General features: G+C 39.5%; 2 protein-coding genes and 1 long non-coding RNA gene across 3 annotated transcripts; all 3 read right to left on the bottom strand.

Moving 5' to 3' along the window:
• Positions 1-1,024: 1,024 nt before the first annotated feature.
• On the bottom strand, positions 1,025-7,478 carry LOC149038701 (uncharacterized). The gene is made up of 2 exons (XM_089184037.1): positions 2,114-7,478; positions 1,025-1,601 (listed from the first exon to the last, which is right to left on the bottom strand). Exons 1-2 carry the CDS (start codon positions 7,462-7,464, stop codon positions 1,544-1,546), a joined length of 5,409 nt encoding a protein of 1,802 aa, XP_089040163.1. The 5' UTR covers positions 7,465-7,478; the 3' UTR covers positions 1,025-1,543.
• Positions 7,479-10,134: 2,656 nt separating this feature from the next.
• LOC149038700 (uncharacterized) lies at positions 10,135-12,143 on the bottom strand. The gene is made up of 3 exons (XR_016180305.1): positions 12,058-12,143; positions 11,216-11,297; positions 10,135-10,651 (listed from the first exon to the last, which is right to left on the bottom strand). It is a non-coding gene; the product is annotated as an uncharacterized LOC149038700 (long non-coding RNA).
• Positions 12,144-15,770: 3,627 nt separating this feature from the next.
• On the bottom strand, positions 15,771-18,686 carry LOC149038699 (tetratricopeptide repeat protein 28-like). The gene is made up of 2 exons (XM_089183996.1): positions 16,735-18,686; positions 15,771-16,226 (listed from the first exon to the last, which is right to left on the bottom strand). Exons 1-2 carry the CDS (start codon positions 18,243-18,245, stop codon positions 16,169-16,171), a joined length of 1,569 nt encoding a protein of 522 aa, XP_089040122.1. The 5' UTR covers positions 18,246-18,686; the 3' UTR covers positions 15,771-16,168.
• Positions 18,687-18,911: the final 225 nt, after the last annotated feature.

Here is an 18,911-nt window from a genome sequence, read left to right as displayed (position 1 = left end):
TTCTAATACTCTCTCCCTGATAAAGGTAATGGACTCTAAGTTTTGGCCCAGAGAGCAAATACATGTAAATTTGACCTCTTAACCATGGACTTTCTTCTTCTTCTAATTTTTATATTTATTTCTATCATGTTATCAGGTTAAACTAGTTTTATTTAGGTTTAGTCTTAACCCTTCAATCCCTAACATCATCAGGTATATTATCAATTGCACGCTTAAGCTTGAAATTTAATCCTTCTCTCACTCTTTTCCACACACAGGGAGCTTTTGACATAGATGATCCTTGTAAGGAGAAGGACGCCGGCTTTTCACAAACAAACCGAGCACGTAACCATGCCTTCTGACCAATTCTTTGAAATTCCCAGTTTGTGTAACATCTCAGTTCGAAATCTAAAATGATGTTAAAATACTGGCGGAGTCTCATTTTTGAGTTATTTTTTATAACAAAAAACTTAAAGTCTGTGTATAGGGTGGTATGTTACCTGCTTCACTAAAGATCGCCACATTAGGATATGTACATTTATCTCTCACCAATCAGATCGCCGCCTTGTGGTTTTTTTTTTTTTTATCTCGGACCAATCATATCACAGCATTTGGATATCTTGTACCAATTACAGCGTTGGGGTATTGCTTTCTTGCTAATGATTTCATGTAAGAAGAGGACCACGCACAAAGGAAGGACATCCACCAAACATTTTGGTTTCATTTGGTAAGTGTAATAGTTTATGGCCTTCAAGAGAGCCTCGTCGATTTAGGTCGAGATTTATCATTTATCATGTACCATTTTTTGGGTATAAACGTGTTTTGTTTACGGCTCCTTTTCTGACGGAGGGATAGCAGGAAGCGTAATCTCCTGCGCAACCTTTGTTTGGTCTCGTCGTTCTTCTCGCGCTACGTGCTCCCTCCTCAGTGGGGTAGGGAGGGCATTGTAAGACCACACCAAATAAGGGCTGCAAAGCAGACAACAGTGTGGCACCAATGCTAAGTAATTTTTGCAATGATGTATTCAGACAACAGAGACAATAGACCACAAAATTATTTATCTTAGGGTAAAGAAATGCGGCATTTTTGTTGTTTTAAAGGTTGATACTATTTTACTTTCACAAAAATGCTAAATAATTCGGCTACACTACTCTAACCTCAACCCACCCGTCCAAAAAATAACTTTTGCATGCATAGCATGCCTATGTTTGACATTTTTATACTGTTTGATGATCGCGTTCGCGTACTACGGGAGAATTGAAAACCAGATCGTGGTTCTATAAATCAAGGATTAACTTTGAGTTCTGACGAAACCTTGCCAACACTCTTACATTTTTGAACATTAAGATAACTTTTCGTGTCCCAACTTATATTAGTTCCCTTTTGATATACGTAATAGATCTAGCGGCTGAATTAAAAGTTTCGTTGTCGTTCGCTTTCGATTCAGCCATGTTTACAAAAGCGTGCAAAAACGTACTTGACTTAAGAAAAAAGTGAAAATTATCTTCGAAAAGTAATACCAGTGTTCATTTTAAAACAATGTACAGGAAGAAGAATCTTTTCTTCAGTCGTGACTCTGTTCCTTCTCTGCCTCGTTGTTGTCCTCATTGAGTTCTTCATTCCTGAAAAAAAAAAAAACAAAAAAAACATTATACATTTATTATTCTTTTTAACTTTAAAGCATGCAGAACCGATTTCCTATAAAATAAATTACTTTCTTCCTCGTCGTCATTGGCCATGATCTTCCAAACTTTCTAAATGTTTGATGCGAAAGTGACCTTTAAATTATCATTTAGTAGTTGTTTTTTTCTACAAAATAAAGTTAACTTTTTTAGTGTTGGCATAAGATTCTCAGATTACCTTCATCGTCATAGTGTCTAGCATCGTATCGACCTTGAATAATTATTTCCGAATATCTTCCATACGAAAGAAACTCTAATTCCAGACCAATTTTAGAAAGCAATTCATCAAAATCTTTCGGCTCCGAGTACTAGATAAAATAATCTGTTTCTTGATATTTTATGGAAGAAAGACTTAGACAAAAAACGAAGAAACAAAAAAAGTTGGTCAACTGAACAATTTTAGTGTACTAATCGGTTTATTATAGGTAATTGATTATTTTGGTCAGACCTACCGTTTTTTCATAAAATCAAATGTCACGTTATCCCCCATAAGCACAAACGGAGCCCATTGGGAAGGTTTGGGAAAGCCGTTGCTTCTCAACCATTGAACGGCCTGATGAAGAGATTCGCTGGCACTTTCTCCACGACTAAGGTGTTCATAGAAATGTTCCATGAGCTTAGCCGTTGCTTCGTCTTCTATAGCCCACGATGCTACCAACACTGAACGTGCACCGGATGCTAAGAAAGCTCGAGCGATTCCAATAATTCCTTCCTTTTTTACCAATCCACGCCCACTGTGACAACAGCTGAGTACAACCAGTTTGGCTCGCACTTGAACTCCTTGAATGTCGGACATTGTCAGGAGGTAGTCTTCCTCTTGGGGAATACCGTTAGTGGTAGATTGAGGAGAGAGAGCAATCTCTCCTCTTTCGGCATTTCCATGAGCAGCAAGATGTATCAGACTTACTGAAGGTATCCCTTGAAGTACCGCCTGCTTTGTCGCGCGACTTCCTGACAAAGGCTGAACGTCGAGCAGTCGACCAACCATCTCTGCTTCCTTATTTGCATGGAACAATGGTGTAATGTTGGTGACAACACCGTTGTAATGCACTTTTCCAACCGTAGGATCACCCACAACCAGTGCGCCAGTTGGACTGTGATAGTCCGCGGGACATTCTTGGATGAGCCGCAGAGTCGTCAGAGAAGGGATGATGCGTATTCTGTACTTCTCCGATAAATACTTTTCGGCTGCTTCATCACGCAAGGCAGCAAATGGGACTCGGTACAAGAATCGATCGGGCACAATGATGATTTCAGGCTCAGTAAGTAAATCTGCCACAGGCGCGACGATCCACTTGTAGCACAATTGATGAGTTCTTTCGGTATCTTTAGTTTCGTCACCTCGCAAATTTGCCCGGCTCTCTTCATGAAGAGATGTCGTCACGTTGTCATTCAATGATCGATCTTCGCAGTTCGCTGCGGGTAAAACGCCAAAGCCGGCGGCGCTCTTTTTGAAAACTCCTTCCACATCGCAGACTTGCTCAGCAATAAGAGTGTCTATTTCCACTTGATCTGTTGCTCGAAAGAAAATGTCTCCATTTCCTTTCAATACCCAGAGGAGAACTTGCCGCTCTGTATACGAAACATACAAAAAAACACAGTTTCTTTCTCTTTTCACGATGTTTTCAATCCCAAACCATGATTGTGGATCAGCTGTGAAGTGGCTTTCGAGGGAGTACTTGTCTGCCATGAATCCTGCGAGGACTCTTCCTCGTCCCAGCTCCTCAGCATAGAGAGCATTTCGAAATTTTCCAGTACGACAAAGCAAGTTAGTGAGTAACTGGTAGGGAAAAGAACCCTGGTTCTCAAGCAAAGAAATTTCAAATTCACTGATTCCTTTCAGAAAACTTCTGATTCGTTCATATTTTCCGATACATTGAAGAAGACATTCGTTTGCCTCTACAAGCTCTGACTGTGATACCTTTAACTGTGTAATACTTAGAAGGCTCTGAAACTCAGTCATTTTATGTCCAAGTTGGCTGCTTATAGAACAAGCTTTCTCTAAGTAATCCTCTGCCTTGCCACTTTCACCAAGCGACCGGTATATATTTCCAAGGCTTAGGTAAATTCCTGCTTCGAGCTTTCTATTGCCACATTCTCCGCTGATGATAAGCGCCTTCTCACAATATTCTTTTGCCTTCTGATGGTCATTCACAGAAGCAAAGACAGCTGCCAAAGATGTAGTAGCTTGGGCTTCTAGATTTCTGTCACCAATTGCTAAACTGACGCCGACTGCTTTGTCCAAATGTTCTTTAGCTTGCAGATTTTTTCGAAGCTCAAAATAAAGATCTCCAAGACTCGAGTATGACGAACCTTCTCCTATTCTGTCACCAATTTCTATCGCGATGGCAAGTGCTTTCTTGTGATATTCTTTGGCCTTCTGATATTCGCCGAGGGATCGGAACATAGCTCCGAGGTTCCCGTTAATATTTCCTTCTCCTCGTTTGTCGCCAGTTTCTATCGCGATGGCAAGTGCTTTCTCGAGATATTCTTTAGCCTTCTGATATTCGCTAAGGGAATGAAACACAGCCCCGAAGCTACCGTTCATTGTTCCTTCTCCTCCTCTGTTGCCAATTTCTATCGCGATGGCAAGTGCTTCCTCGTAATATTCTTTAGCCTTCTGATATTCGCCACGGGAAGCAAACACAGCTCCGAGGTTCCCGTTTCTCGTTCCTTCTCCTCGTTTGTCGTCAATTTCTATCGCGATGGCAAGAGCTTTTTCGTGATATTCTGTAGCCTTCTGATATTTGCCGAGGGAATGAAACGCAGTTCCGAGGTTCCCGTAGCTTGTTCCTTCTCCTTTTTTGTGGCCAATTTCTATCGCGATGGCAAGTGCTTTCTCGTGATATTCTTTAGCCTTCTGATATTCGCCGAGGGAATTAAACACAACCCCGAGGTTCCCGTTGCTTGTTCCTTCTCCTCGTTTGTCGCCAATTTCTATCGCGATGGCAAGTGCTTTCTCGTGATATTCTTTAGCCTTCTGATATTCGCCGAGGGAATGAAACATTACTCCGAGGTCTCCGTTGCTCTTTTCCTCTCCTCGTCTGTCTCTAATTTCTATCGCGATGGCAAGTGCTTTCTCGTGACATTCTTTAGCCTTCTGATGTTCGCCGAGGGAATCAAACACAGCTCCAAGGTTCCCGTAGCTTGTTCCTTCTCTTTTTTTGTGGCCAATTTCTATCGCGATGGCAAGTGCTTCCTCGTAATATTCTTTAGCCTTCTGATGTTCGCCGAGGGAATCAAACACAGCTCCAAGGTTCCCGTAGCTTGTTCCTTCTCTTTTTTTGTGGCCAATTTCTATCGCGATGGCAAGTGCTTTCTCGTGATATTCTTTAGCCTTCTGATATTCGCCGAGGGAATTAAACACAACCCCGAGGTTCCCGTTGCTTGTTCCTTCTCCTCGTCTGTCGCCAATTTCTATCGCGATGGCAAGTGCTTTCTCGTAATATTCTTTAGCCTTCTGATGTTCGCCGAGGGAATCAAACACAGCTCCAAGGTTCCCGTAGCTTGTTCCTTCTCTTTTTTTGTCGCCAATTTCTATCGCGATGGCAAGTGCTTTCTCGTAATATTCTTTAGCCTTCTGATGTTCGCCGAGGGAATCAAACACAGCTCCAAGGTTCCCGTAGCTTGTTCCTTCTCTTTTTTTGTGGCCAATTTCTATCGCGATGGCAAGTGCTTTCTCGTGATATTCTTTAGCCTTCTGATATTCGCCGAGGGAATTAAACACAACCCCGAGGTTCCCGTTGCTTGTTCCTTCTCCTCGTCTGTCTCTAATTTCTATCGCGATGGCAAGTGCTTTCTCGTGACATTCTTTAGCCTTCTGATGTTCGCCGAGGGAATCAAACACAGCTCCAAGGTTCCCGTAGCTTGTTCCTTCTCTTTTTTTGTCGCCAATTTCTATCGCGATGGCAAGTGCTTTCTCGTAATATTCTTTAGCCTTCTGATGTTCGCCGAGGGAATCAAACACAGCTCCAAGGTTCCCGTAGCTTGTTCCTTCTCTTTTTTTGTGGCCAATTTCTATCGCGATGGCAAGTGCTTTCTCGTGATATTCTTTAGCCTTCTGATATTCGCCGAGGGAATTAAACACAACCCCGAGGTTCCCGTTGCTTGTTCCTTCTCCTCGTCTGTCGCCAATTTCTATCGCGATGGCAAGTGCTTTCTCGTGATATTCTTTAGCCTTCTGATGTTCGCCGAGGGAATCAAACACAGCTCCGAGGTTTCCGCTACTTGTTCCTTCTCCTAGTTTGTCGCCAATTTCTATCGCGATGGCAAGTGCTTTCTCGTGATATTCTTTAGCCTTCTGATGTTCGCCGAGGGAATCAAACACAGCTCCAAGGTTCCCGTAGCTTGTTCCTTCTCTTTTTTTGTCGCCAATTTCTATCGCGATGGCAAGTGCTTTCTCGTAATATTCTTTAGCCTTCTGATATTCGCCGAGGGAATCAAACACAGCACCGAGGTTTCCGCTACTTGTTCCTTCTCCTAGTTTGTCGCCAATTTCTATCGCGATGGCAAGTGCTTTCTCGTGATATTCTTTAGCCTTCTGATGTTCGCCGAGGGAATCAAACACAGCTCCAAGGTTCCCATTGCTTATTCCTTCTCCTAGTTTGTCGCCAATTTCTATTGCGATGGCAAGTGCTTTCTCGTGATATTCTTTAGCCTTCTGACATTCGCTAAGGGAATAAAACACAGCTCCGAGGTTCCCGTTAATTATTCCTTCTCCTTGTTTGTCGCCAGTGTCTATCGCGATGGCAAGTGCTTTCTGGTGATATTCTTTAGCCTCCTGATATTCGCCAAGGGAATGAAACACAGCTCCGAGGCTCCTGTTAATTGTTCCTTCTTTTCGTCTGTCGCCAATTTCTGTTACGATGGCAAGTGCTTTCTCGTAATATTTTATAGCCTTCTGGTATTCGCCACGGGAATCAAACACAGCTCCGAGGTTCCCGTAGCTTGTTCCTTCTCCTCGTCTGTCACCAATTTCTATCGCGATAGCAAGTGCTTTCTTGTGATATTTTATAGCCTTCTGATATTTGCCAAGGGAATAAAACACAGCTCCGAGATTTCCGCTACTTGTTCCTTCTTGTTGTTTGTCGCTAATTTCTATCGCGATGGTAAGTGCTTTCTCGTGATATTCTTTAGCCCTCTGATATTCGCCAAGGGAATGAAACACAGCTCCGAGATTTCCGCTACTTGTTCCTTCTTGTTGTTTGTCGCCAATTTCTATCGCGATGGTAAGTGCTTTCTCGTGATATTCTATAGCCTTCTGATATTTGCCAAGGGAATCAAACACAATTCCGAGGTTTCCGGTACTTGTTTCTTGTTGTTGTCTGTCGCCAATTTCTATCGCGATGGCGAGTGCTTTCTGGTGGTATTTTTCTGCGTTCTTCATTTCACTTAGGAAATAACATACATTTCCAAGTCTTCCATGAGCCACAGCTTCTCCTTTTTTGTGACCAATCGTTTTCCGGATGGCGAGTGCGCTTTTAAAAAGTTCCTTTGCCTCAACAAACCGGTTCTGTGCTTCATATTTGTCTCCCAGTCGTGTTGTTAATATTCCAACGTTGAGGAGCGTTTCAAGAAGTTTGGTAGTATATCTTTCTGCATTTGCGTAACCAGAGATGGCGTAGTAAGCATTGAATATTACATGGGAGATATCAAGCTGAATACCAGTGTCAAGGTTTTGAAGTAGAGTTGTACATTCATTACATAACTCAGTCGCTTGTAGGCCACGATCAGTGTTGAGAAGAAATATGCAGATATCTAAACCTATCTGGACTGACTTTAGGATTTCTGCAGCGTTATTCATTACGGCTCTCTTCTGTTTCCTGATTGTTGTCGTGGAAAAGAATCAACAAAAAAAGGAAACTTAGAAAAAGTAAAACTGATAAATCTTGAAGTACTTTTGCTGTTTTTAGGGAAGTTGCCGTTTGCTCCTTTTCATAAATGTCTGAGTGCAACATTCCTTCTCAATCTTTTATCCAAACTAATCCCAATTGCATCAGCTGGGTTGAATTCAAATAATTGTGTAGCAGATTTAGATATAGCCATCAAAAAAATCTCCCTAATAGAGCAGCGGGTAATTTAACAATTGTGTTACCATTGTTGTCTACAGCTTATTACATGCTACCCAATTAGTCATTTCTGAATCTGCTCGTAATTTACAGCTTGAAAATGACTTCCTCTGGGGGTGTTACAATAAGCGGTAAATGTAGGAAAACATTTGACTTCAACTCAAAGCATGTATATTGAATTCCTGTATATTGAACAAACGATAGGTAACATGTTGAACTGCTATTGATCATACGACGATAGGACGGTTAGGATGATATGATTTTAGCTGGCGCCTTCCACGCGTCGCGAGCATATCACGCGTGTGTTTGCCACATTTACGCCTCGGAAACTCGCTTAGCTGCCTTACAGTTGAAACAGCAGATAATTTTTTATAACACCTTTAGTTAAGGCAGTATGTTTTCTCGGACCTTTTGCTTTAAATAATGGCATTTATGCTATTCGTACGTTACACTTTTGGAGGAAACATTTTGACCTTTCTCGAAAAAAAATAATTCCTGTCATTTCAGTCAGGAGATACGATGCAAGCACAAGCGGTCCCTTTGTTTATAAAGGAGTTTTTTTTCCCTCCTCATCTTGTACACACGCCTGTCAATCATGCGCGCCCTTGTCACTCGCTTCAACTCGGTGAGCAGCTGAAACCCGAAAGTTCTTTTCTAAATCAGATTTTCAGATTGAAGAATGTTTGAGTGAATACAGTGCATTTCAACCTTCAACAACTGAAATATTAAATTAGATGAGATGTTTCCTTTTTTTTTGGTATTCTTTCCTCATATTTGTCTAAATAAAAATTATATCAAGATAAGAAAAAGCATATTCTCTTTTACCCATTTTCATGTTTGTTATCGCTGTTGGAAGGGTCAACTTGGGGAAAGTAGGTTTTCTTGTTTGAACTGTTTTGGCGATGAACTTTGAAAACTTTAAATTTCATCTTTCATTTCGTGGAAACCTCATGTTTTTCCAGAAACCTTGTACACAAGAAGAGAGATTTGAAGTTTTTCTTTTATATACGTGAAGCGTGAATTTTTCTAAAATTGACGTATGAAACAGGATCAGGACCCCCTCCGTTTGCTACCATCCAAAAACCAGGCTCTCACTCAACCTGCAGAGCAGGCGTAATTTTGGCGAACGAGTGCTCAGTATTTTCGTAACAAAAATTATGGCCGCCATCTTTGATTTTAATGGCAGTGGAAGGCTAGGGAGAGAAAGAAATATGTACCATTGGGGAAGTCGACGATCAAAAATAGGGAGAGGGGTGGGGTGGGGCAAATATTAACTCGTATTTGCGTCAGCAGAGAACGTTTTGGTGAAACCATTTATTTCGTTGATAAAAATAACAGCCTCTCCGTTTCACCAGAGTATTCTGGTTTGCATCAAACAAATTATGGCGGATAAACCCTTGAGTGCATTTGTTTGTCGCTTTAAAGTATCCTTTTTCGGTTAAATGGAAGGAAAATTATCAAATAGATTAACGACAGCTATACTCAAGGATTGTCGTTTGGAAAATATAGAGTGCAGGAAATATCAGCTCATATTTGTGACCGCGGAGGAGGTTTTGTCGAAGCCATTTCTTTCCTGGCTGAAAAAAAAAACAAAAAAACTGCCCATCGTTTTACTCATCGGCTCTACGTATGTTAGCTTTTGTCGGAAGACAGTGCTTGCGGTTTTTAATTTGACTTATTTTAGTTGGTTACCTGCTCCTTTCCGGAGATACAGTGATGCGCAACCAATCAGAGGGTGTTTAACTTTTCAACAGCCTCTTCCCGCAAGCGTCTTCTAGCCCATCCTCTACCCTCAACCCCTACCGTCCACTCTAATTCCAAATCAAACATGGCCGTTCGGATAAACGATCACAAGCTTATAACGTTAGCTCGCACTAATAACGCAAACACTGCAGGCTTACTCTGCTCTGATTTTCATTATTGTTGATTGAGAATCCCAGCAAATGAAATCTACACGACGTAGATTTTGCTTTGTTGCGTTGCTAACAAATTTGAAGGACAGAAAGCCAACGGAAAAAAAAAATTACATTCTACAACCAAACGAATTAAGAAACCATTCACCTGTGTCCAGATGAATAGATTTGTGTCGGTATTTCAAATTGTGTGTCCCATAAAGATAAAGCCTGTTTGTCAGTTTTAGAAACTCGTTTTATTGGTTCGAGATGTATGAAATTAAAGCTTACTCAACGGTTATTTTCAAAACTGAAAAGATTTCAATGCAGTATAAAATTGGAGCAAAGATTCTACCCAGTGTTTAAACCGCGCACTCGTTATCAAAACGCTTTGTTTTTCAGACAAAGGAAAATCTTTCCATTTTATTCAATTACATTCGCGTTACTTCAGTTATTCATGTACCAACTTCTCCAAATGTTTTGTTTGGTAAAATAATAATGTGGATTTAATTCATAGAAAATGAAACTAAGGAAGCAATGAAAATAAAGAAATTAAAAAAACAACAACTTTTGTTAGATCCTGATTGTGTGAGTTATGGAAACAAAAGAAAGAAAATGAAATAAGACTTTCCCAGTCAAACAAATGTAAATGCCAATAATTGATGTTAGAACGTTTTACTCACACAGTTGGTAATAAGAAATCATCGAAAAAAACATCTAAGATGGAAGAAAAAGAGTTTCTCAGGTTGTTCATAAGATTCATTACTTGACATACGGGATCCTCTTATTTTACATCATCACAGAAGTGATGAACATGTAGCTTCTCCTCACAATGTCAATATACCGTACAGCAATCAAGTAATGAGAGTAAACAGGCTCATCATTTAGAGGGCGTTTTCACTATCATTAGCAAGTTTCAATCCTGAACATTTCAGCGCATAAAAATAAATATTTAGCCGCTTCCTTTGAAAACGAAAAGATCCCTGGATAGCAAGGAGACCAAACTCAAGAAAGCGATTTCATATTTTCTCTGCAAAGCAACGAAGAATGCAAAGCGCTAGTTTAGATAGAATATAAAAATTATCGCTAAAAATAATCATCGTAAAAACAGAGAAGAATGGAATTTGAATTACAACTTGACCATTAGATATCTCAATAAATGTTGGAGCTCGCATGTCATTGATAAGAGTTTGTTGGTTTAAATTGCGCTTTGTCCGATTTTTCTAAACCTCGCAGAAGTGAGAAACATATTCCTTGCCTTTCCAATAATAACATATTCAGTGAACAAGCGGCGAGAAAACGTAAAAGCTCAGGGCGTTCTCTTAACACAGCACCAAACTCTCCGCCCCACAGACTAACAAGGTAATGTGAGGGAGCTAGAAGGAAGAATTGCTGAGTAGATAATAAATTGAAAGGGTTGAGGTGACGCAGACCTTAAACACTCTCCAATCAAGTCAAAAAAACTATTCGAATTTGGTAGGTCTTCACAATGAACTTGATTTCTGTTGCGCCTGATTTGAGGCGGCGAAGACGCTAAAAGAAAAAAATAGGAAAAGGAAAGCAAGCTAATTTCTTCTTTATTTTTGTTGCTTACCCTTGAACAAGGCAGTGTGCCTTATTTATTCTGATCGTATGACTGAGGAAGACGAGAGTAAGAAACTGAAATTACGCTTCCCCTGCAAAACAGAGATGAAGGTTAATAAACAGTGTGAAAAAACAAACAGCTTAGTCGGTAAAACAAAAAAATCGTTTAGAAACCAAAAACAGAACTAGATTCCATTAAATTTTCCCATAATTTAAATTAAAAAACACTGCATCTTTTTTCTTTTTGCATCAGAATTTCCTTTTCCTGTATCGTGTGGGTGCTTTTACTCTTTTAGTCTCAGACTCTGTCAATACCAAATTGTTTCGCGGACAACTTCTCCCTAAAGTATCAATATATCATTCAGCCGACAGTTTTGGAGAATAAAGAAACTTATCACCTCCTTTTGAGGCAGTAACCGGTAATATTTACCGCCTGTAGTACCTCTTATTACCGTTTAAAATTGCTTGGAATTCTTGAAATTCAACGTGTAAAAGGATTGCTCTATCGGTTTGAAAATTTATTTTACCGTCATGCTTAAAATAAGGGAGAACGCTGATATGGACGTTGTTAAATTAGCGCAACACTTCATTATCTAAAAGTATTTATAGTGACATTTGTAACATCAGAATGGATACTTAGTAAGATTACGGAAGTGAAAGACCTAGAGTTGAGTTAATTATTTTATTTTGAAGACTATAAGAAGTTTTAGTCAAGTTTTTAGCGACAAATTTTTGCCAAAATCTAAGATTATTTGGAGCTTTAAATCCTCTGCCGTTGAATGTTCAATCCAGAACATTTCAGTTTTGTAAAACGAGAAAAATCGTCTCTAAATGTATTTTTTTACTACTAACCTTTTGAAAATGAAACGGGACTTCTTAAATATTCTAGTGGTATGATTAATGAAACCAAAAGTAAGAAACTGAAATAAAACTTTCTCTGCAAAACAAAGATAAATGCAAATAGCTATTGTAAGAAAGACGTCAAAACTTAATAGGTGAAAAAAAAATTTTTAAACCAAAGAGAGAATAACGGATACCAAAAGTAAAGACTAAGTTCGATTTTCAAAGAGAAAAAAAAGTCACTTATCAACCTGAAAATCAATCGCTCTCCATCTTCCTCGTGAATTAATCGCACAAAGCAAACAATCACACGAAATAGATTTGCCCGCCTTGAATTAATTTGAAATGTAGCTATACTTTGAATATACCAAGCGTTATCACCGACACTGAAAAACCTTAAGCTACTAAGGACGGCCAAGGCAACAACATTAGTCGTGTCTAAACGGAGATTTTTTGAGTAGAGGAATCTCTACTTATTTGATGAAAATTTTTATTAACAATATTTCAATTTCCAATTACCATATATTACCCATCTTTTACCTTAGGAACACCAACAACACTTACCATCTTTATGCATCGGAACATTTTTTTTAGCCGAAGATAACTGGCCCCGCCCGTGAAATAAATATTTAGAAAACTTTTCAAAACGTTTTTTTACACTAGTTAGGCATATGTAATGGATTAAGTTCATACAAGCATTTCGATTGTTATCCAAACGCTGAATAGGTATGTATGAAACCAGTAGAATATCAACAGTTAATATTCTCTTGATGAAACGAATTTGACTCAACACGGCAGAAGTAACAATTTTAACGCGCAAAAGATTGTTTTCCTTAGGATATGAAAAGCATTTTAAAACATAAAGGGAATTTAATCAAAACGACGTTTTCAATACAGTAATGGTCTACGTAAGAGTTGCTTTGATTATAAAGGCGTGAAAATATGTGTTGTAAAATGAATGAGATATCACACATCTGCAAATTAACAATAATCAAATATTGTACTCACCACGACTCGAACTTTCAACCCTTTGTTGCTTTGTAAAGTGAAGCAGCCAAACTTTACATCAAAATTATCAGTAATTGTCTATTTTTAAGTTGATAGGCTTGTGGCGAGTCTCAGCCCACCCCTTAGGCGCTGTGATGGAGGGCTCTCCCTTCTAACAACATGGTCTGAATACTGGGGGGAGGGGGGGAGGGGGGGAGGGGGGGCAACTCGACTTTCAATTTTGTTGGGATGTGCGATGAACTTCTTGAAGCCTTCAGATTATTTACAGCGGTCTTACAACGCCTCCAAAAGGGGAGTTTACCATTGACACGTTATCAACTCGTTTACGTAGACAGCAACAAAGTTGCGTTCCATATTGTTCTCTATACATTTCCTAAGGTGCGACAAGGAGAATTTCTGTAACAATCAAGTATTCCTTAAGTTGGTGATCATTTCCTTTATTCTCAACACCTTCATGTTTGATTCAAGGGTGAAATTGTAAGGAGAAATTAGATGCTAGTAACTCTTAGGGATGAAAGAGTTAAGATGTAAATAACATTGTGTACAGGAAAAAATTATGGATAGGCTAACTTCTCTTTACAGACCTCTTTTATTTGGTCACCTAGAGCTATGACCAAAAGTTCTGTATGTCTTGAGAAAATTGTAATATATTTTCCCTTATAACCCTTTTACTACCAAGATTTAAGAAATAATTATCTGTACCATCCCTCATATATTGCTTATGATTCTAGTTCTGAGAATTTGATGTTAAATCAATCAATATCACCCTGTTGATATTTTTCCTTCTGGTCGTTACATCCTGCTAGAAAATGTATGGATATCGTAAATAAAAATTCCTCTTCTTGGTCACTCCAGGGAGTCAATGGGTTGAGAAATCTTCCTAATACTCTCTCCCTGATAAAGGTAATGGACTCTAAGTTTTGGCCCAGAGAGCAAATACATGTAAATTTGACCTCTTAACCATGGACTTTCTTCTTCTTCTAATTTTTATATTTATTTCTATCATGTTGTCAGGTTAAACTAGTTTTATTTAGGTTTAGTCTTAACCCTTCAATCCCTAACATCATCAGGCATATTCTCCATACTGTTTTCTAGACATTTCCTATGGTATTGACAGGGAGAATTTGTTTAACAATCAAGAGCTTCTTTAGTTGGTGATCATTTGCTTTATTCTCCTGGCCTTAATGACTGATTAAGGGGGGATATTGTAAGGAGAAATTAGATGCTCGTCACTCTTAGAGGTTAAAGGGTTTAGAGGAACAACAGAACATTCTGATTAGAATCCTGTGTAAAATGAACAGATACAGATAAGAATGAAGATCAATTTATCGTAATCCTGCTGAGTTCATTTGGCTTTCTAAAAAGTAGGCAAAAAATGGTTACTTGCCCTTCAGAAAAAAAATCACCTTCAATCGTAAGAATGTAATGTCTGCTGAAACAATGATTGTTAATTTATTTCTCATCATGTATAGAGGGTCACAGATCAAAGTTTATTGATACAAATGAGTTTGATAATTATTAAAATCTGATTGTAACGTAATGGTAATTTGTGGCTTTGATAAGATAATTAGTGATCTGAGAAGAAATAGAAATAGAGAAGAAGAAATATTGATGAAGAGTTTCTTCTCTGAAACATTTCAACCATCTGTGTCAAAATATTTCCCAATCCTCTCAGCCGTGAAAACAGAAGGACTCGGCTACACACAAGCATGTTAGATTTGATCTTATATATGAGACGAATATTTCATTTCTTTCTCAATTGCACGCTTAAGCTTGAAATTTAATCCTTCTCTCACTCCTTTCCACACACAGGGAGCTTTTGACATAGATGATCCTTGTAAGGAGAAGGACGCCGGCTTTTCACAAACAAACCGAGCACGTAACCATGCCTTCTGACCAATTCTTTGAAATTCCCAGTTTGTGGAACATCTCAGTTCGAAATCTAAAATGATGTTAAAATACTGGCGGAGTCTCATTTTTGAGTTATTTTTTATAACAAAAAACTTTAAGTCTGTGTATAGGGTGGTATGTTACCTGCTTCACTAAAGATCGCCACATTAGGATATGTACATTTATCTCTCACCAATCAGATCGCCGCCTGGTGGTTTTTTTTTTATCTCGGACCAATCATATCACAGCATTTGGATATCTTGTACCAATTACAGCGTTGGGGTATTGCTTTCTTGCTAATGATTTCATGTAAGAAGAGGATCACGCACAAAGGAACGACATCGACCAAACATTTTGGTTTCATTTGGTAAGTGTAATAGTTTATGGCCTTCGCGAGAGCCTCGTCGATTTAGGTCGAGATTTATCGGGATAAGAAAGGTTAGCAGGTAATTTTTTGTACCATTTTTTGGGTATAAACGTGTTTTGTTTACGGCTCCTTTTCTGACGGAGGGATAGCAGGAAGCGTAATCTCCTGCGCAACCTTTGTTTGGTCTCGTCGTTCTTCTCGCGCTACGTGCTCCCTCCTCAGTGGGGTAGGGAGGGCATCGTAAGACCACACCAAATAAGGGCTGCAAAGCAGACAACAGTGTGGCACCAATGCTAAGTAATTTTTGCAATGATGTATTCAGACAACAGAGACAATAGACCACAAAATTATTTATCTTAGGGTAAAGAAATGCGGCATTTTTGTTGTTTTAAAGGTTGATACTATTTTACTTTCACAAAAATGCTAAATAATTCGGCTACACTACTCTAACCTCAACCCACCCGTCCAAAAAATAACTTTTGCATGCATAGCATGCCTATGTTTGACATCTTTATACTGTTTGATGATCGCGTTCGCGTACTACGGGAGAATTGAAAACCAGATCATGGTTCTATAAATCAAGGATTAACTTTGAGTTCTGACGAAACCTTGCCAACACTCTTACATTTTTTAACATTAAGATAACTTTTCGTGTCCCAACTTATATTGGTTCCCTTTTGATATACGTAAAAGATCTAACGGCTGAATTAAAAGTTTCGTTGTCGTTCGCTTTCAATTCAGCCATGTTTACAAAAGCATGCAAAAACGTACTTGACTTAAGAAAAAAGTGAAAATTATCTTCGAAAAGTAATACCAGTGTTCATTTTAAAACAATGTACAGGAAGAAGAATCTTTTCTTCAGTCGTTACTCTGTTCTTTCTCTGCCTCGCTGTTGTCCTCCTTGAGTTCTTCATTCCTGGAAAAAAAAACAAAAAAACATTATACATTTATTATTCTTTTTAACTTTAAAGCATGCAGAACCGATTTCCTATAAAATAAATTACTTTCTTCCTCGTCGTCATTGGCCATGATCTTCCAAACTTTCTAAATGTTTGATGCGAAAATGACCTTTAAATTATCATTTAGTAGTTGTTTTTTTCTACAAAATAAAGTTAACTTTTTTAGTGTTAGCTTAAGATTCTCAGATTACCTTCATCGTCATAGTGTCTAGCATCGTATCGACCTTGAATAATTATTTGCGAATATCTTCCATACGAAAGAAACTCTAATTCCAGACCAATTTTAGAAAACAATTCATCAAAATCTTTCGGTTCCGAGTACTAGATAAAATAATCTTTTTCTTGATATTTTATGGAAGAAAGACTTAGACAAAAAACGAACAAACAAAAAAAGTTGGTCAACTGAACAATTTTAGTGTGTTAATCGGTTTATTATAGGTAATTGATTATTTTGGTCAGACCTACCCTTTTTTCATAACGTCAAATGTCACGTTATCCCCGATAAGCACAAACGGAGCCCATTGGGAAGGTTTGGGAAAGCCGTTGCTTCTCAACCATTGAACGGCCTGATGAAGAGATTCACTAGCACTTTTTCCACGACTAAGGTGTTCATAGAAATGTTCCATGAGCTTAGCCGTTGCTTCGTCTTCTATAGCCCACGATGCTACCAACACTGAACGTGCACCGGCTGCTAAGAAAGCTCGAGCGATTCCAATAATTCCTTCCTTTTTTACCAATCCCCGCCCACTGTGACAACAGCTGAGTACCACCAGTTTGGCTCGCACTTGAACTCCTTGAATGTCGGACATTGTCAGGAGGTAGTCTTCCTCTTGGGGAATACCGTCAGTGGTAGATTGAGGGGAGAGAGCAATCTCTCCTCTTTCGGCATTTCCATGTGCAGCAAGATGTATCAGACTCACTGAAGGTATCGCTTGAAGTACCGCCTGCTTTGTCGCGCGACTTCCTGACAAAGGCTGAACGCCGAGCAGTCGACCAACCATCTCTGCTTCCTTATTTGCATGAAACAATGGTGTAATGTTGGTGACAACACCATTGTAATGCACTTTGCCAACCGTAGGATCACCCATCACCAGTGCGCCAGTTGAACTGTGATAGTCCGCGGGACATTCTTGGATGAGCCGCAGAGTCGTCAGGGAAGGGATGATGCGTATTCTGTACTTCTCCGATAAATACTTTTCGGCTGATTCATCACGCAGGGCAGCAAATGGGACTCGATACAAGAATCGATCGGGCACAATGATGATTTCAGGCTCAGTAAGTAAATCTGCCACAGGTGCGAAGATCCACTTGTAGCACAATTGATGAGTTCTTTCGGTATCTTTAGTTTCGTCACCTCGCAAATTTGCCCGGCTCTCTTCATGAAGAGATGTCGTCACGTTGTCATTCAATGATCGATCTTCGCAGTTCGCTGCGGGTAAAACGCCAAAGCCGGCGGCGCTCTTTTTGAAAACTCCTTCCACATCGCAGACTTTCTCAGCAATAAGAGTGTTTATATCCACTTCAGGTGTTGCTCGAAAGAAAATGTCTCCATTTCCTTTCAATACCCAGAGGAGAACTTGCCGCTCTCTATACGAAACATATAAAAAAACACAGTTACTTTCCGTTTTCACGCTCTTTTCAATCCCAAACCATGATTGTGGATCAGCTGTGAAGTGGCTTTCCAGGGAGTACTTGTCTGCCATAAATCCTGCAAGGACTCTTGCTCGTCCCAGCTCCTCCGCATAGAGAGTATCTCGAAATTTTCCAGTACAGCAGAGCAAGTTAGTGAGTAACTGGTAGGGAAAAGTTCCGCATCCTTCTAACAGAGAAATTTCAAATTCACTGTTTCCTTTCAGAAAACTTCTGATTTGCTCATATTTTCCGACGCATTGAAGGAGACATTCCTTTGCCTCTACAAGCTCTGACTGTGATACCTTTAACTGTGTAATACTTAGAAGGCCCTGAAACTCAGTCATTTTATGTCCAAGTTGGCTGCTTATGGAACAAGCTTTCTCTAAGTAATTCTCTGCCTTGCCACTTTCACCAAGCAATCGGAATAGATTTCCAAGGCTTAGGTAAATTTCTGCTTCGAGCTTTCTATTGCCACATTCTCCGCTGATGATAAGCGCCTTCTCGCAACATTCTTTTGCCTTCTGATGGTCATTCACAGAAGCAAAGACAGCTGCCAAATATGTAGTAGCTTGGGCTTCTAGATTTCTGTCACCAATTGCTAAACTAACGCCGACTGCTTTGTCCAAATGTTCTTTAGCTTGCAGATTTTTTCGAAGCTCAAAATAAAGATCTCCAAGACTCGAGTATGACGAACCTTCTCCTATTCTGTCACCAATTTCTATCGCGATGGCAAGTGCTTTCTTGTGATATTCTTTGGCCTTCTGATATTCGCCGAGGGATCGGAACACAACCCCGAGGTTCCCGTTGCTTCTTCCTTCTCCTCGTTTGTGGCCAATTTCTATTGCGATGGTAAGTGCCTTCTCATGATATTCTTTAGCCTTCTTGTATTCGCCACGGGAATGAAACATAACTCCAAGGTTTCCATTGCTTATTCCTTCTCTTAGTTTGTCGCCAATTTCTATTGCGATGGCAAGTGCTTTCTCATGATATTCTTTAGCTTTCTGATATTC

Source organism: Pocillopora damicornis, chromosome 10, assembly GCF_964200805.1.
Source record: "Pocillopora damicornis chromosome 10, jaPocDami1.2, whole genome shotgun sequence".
NCBI lineage: Eukaryota > Metazoa > Cnidaria > Anthozoa > Scleractinia > Pocilloporidae > Pocillopora > Pocillopora damicornis.
Note: the sequence above shows the minus strand (reverse complement) of the source record. Positions and strands in the feature narration are given on the sequence as shown.

Excerpts from the sequence above, each read along its gene's own strand:
- LOC149038701 (XM_089184037.1), bottom strand. The coding sequence starts at position 7,464 with ATGAATAACGCTGCAGAAATCCTAAAGTCAGTCCAGATAGGTTTAGAT. Across the intron at positions 1,602-2,113 it reads TTTGATTTTATGAAAAAACG|GAATGAAGAACTCAATGAGG; the intron begins GTAGGTCTGACC and ends TTTTTTTTTCAG.
- LOC149038699 (XM_089183996.1), bottom strand. The coding sequence starts at position 18,245 with ATGACTGAGTTTCAGGGCCTTCTAAGTATTACACAGTTAAAGGTATCA. Across the intron at positions 16,227-16,734 it reads TTTGACGTTATGAAAAAAGG|GAATGAAGAACTCAAGGAGG; the intron begins GTAGGTCTGACC and ends TTTTTTTTCCAG.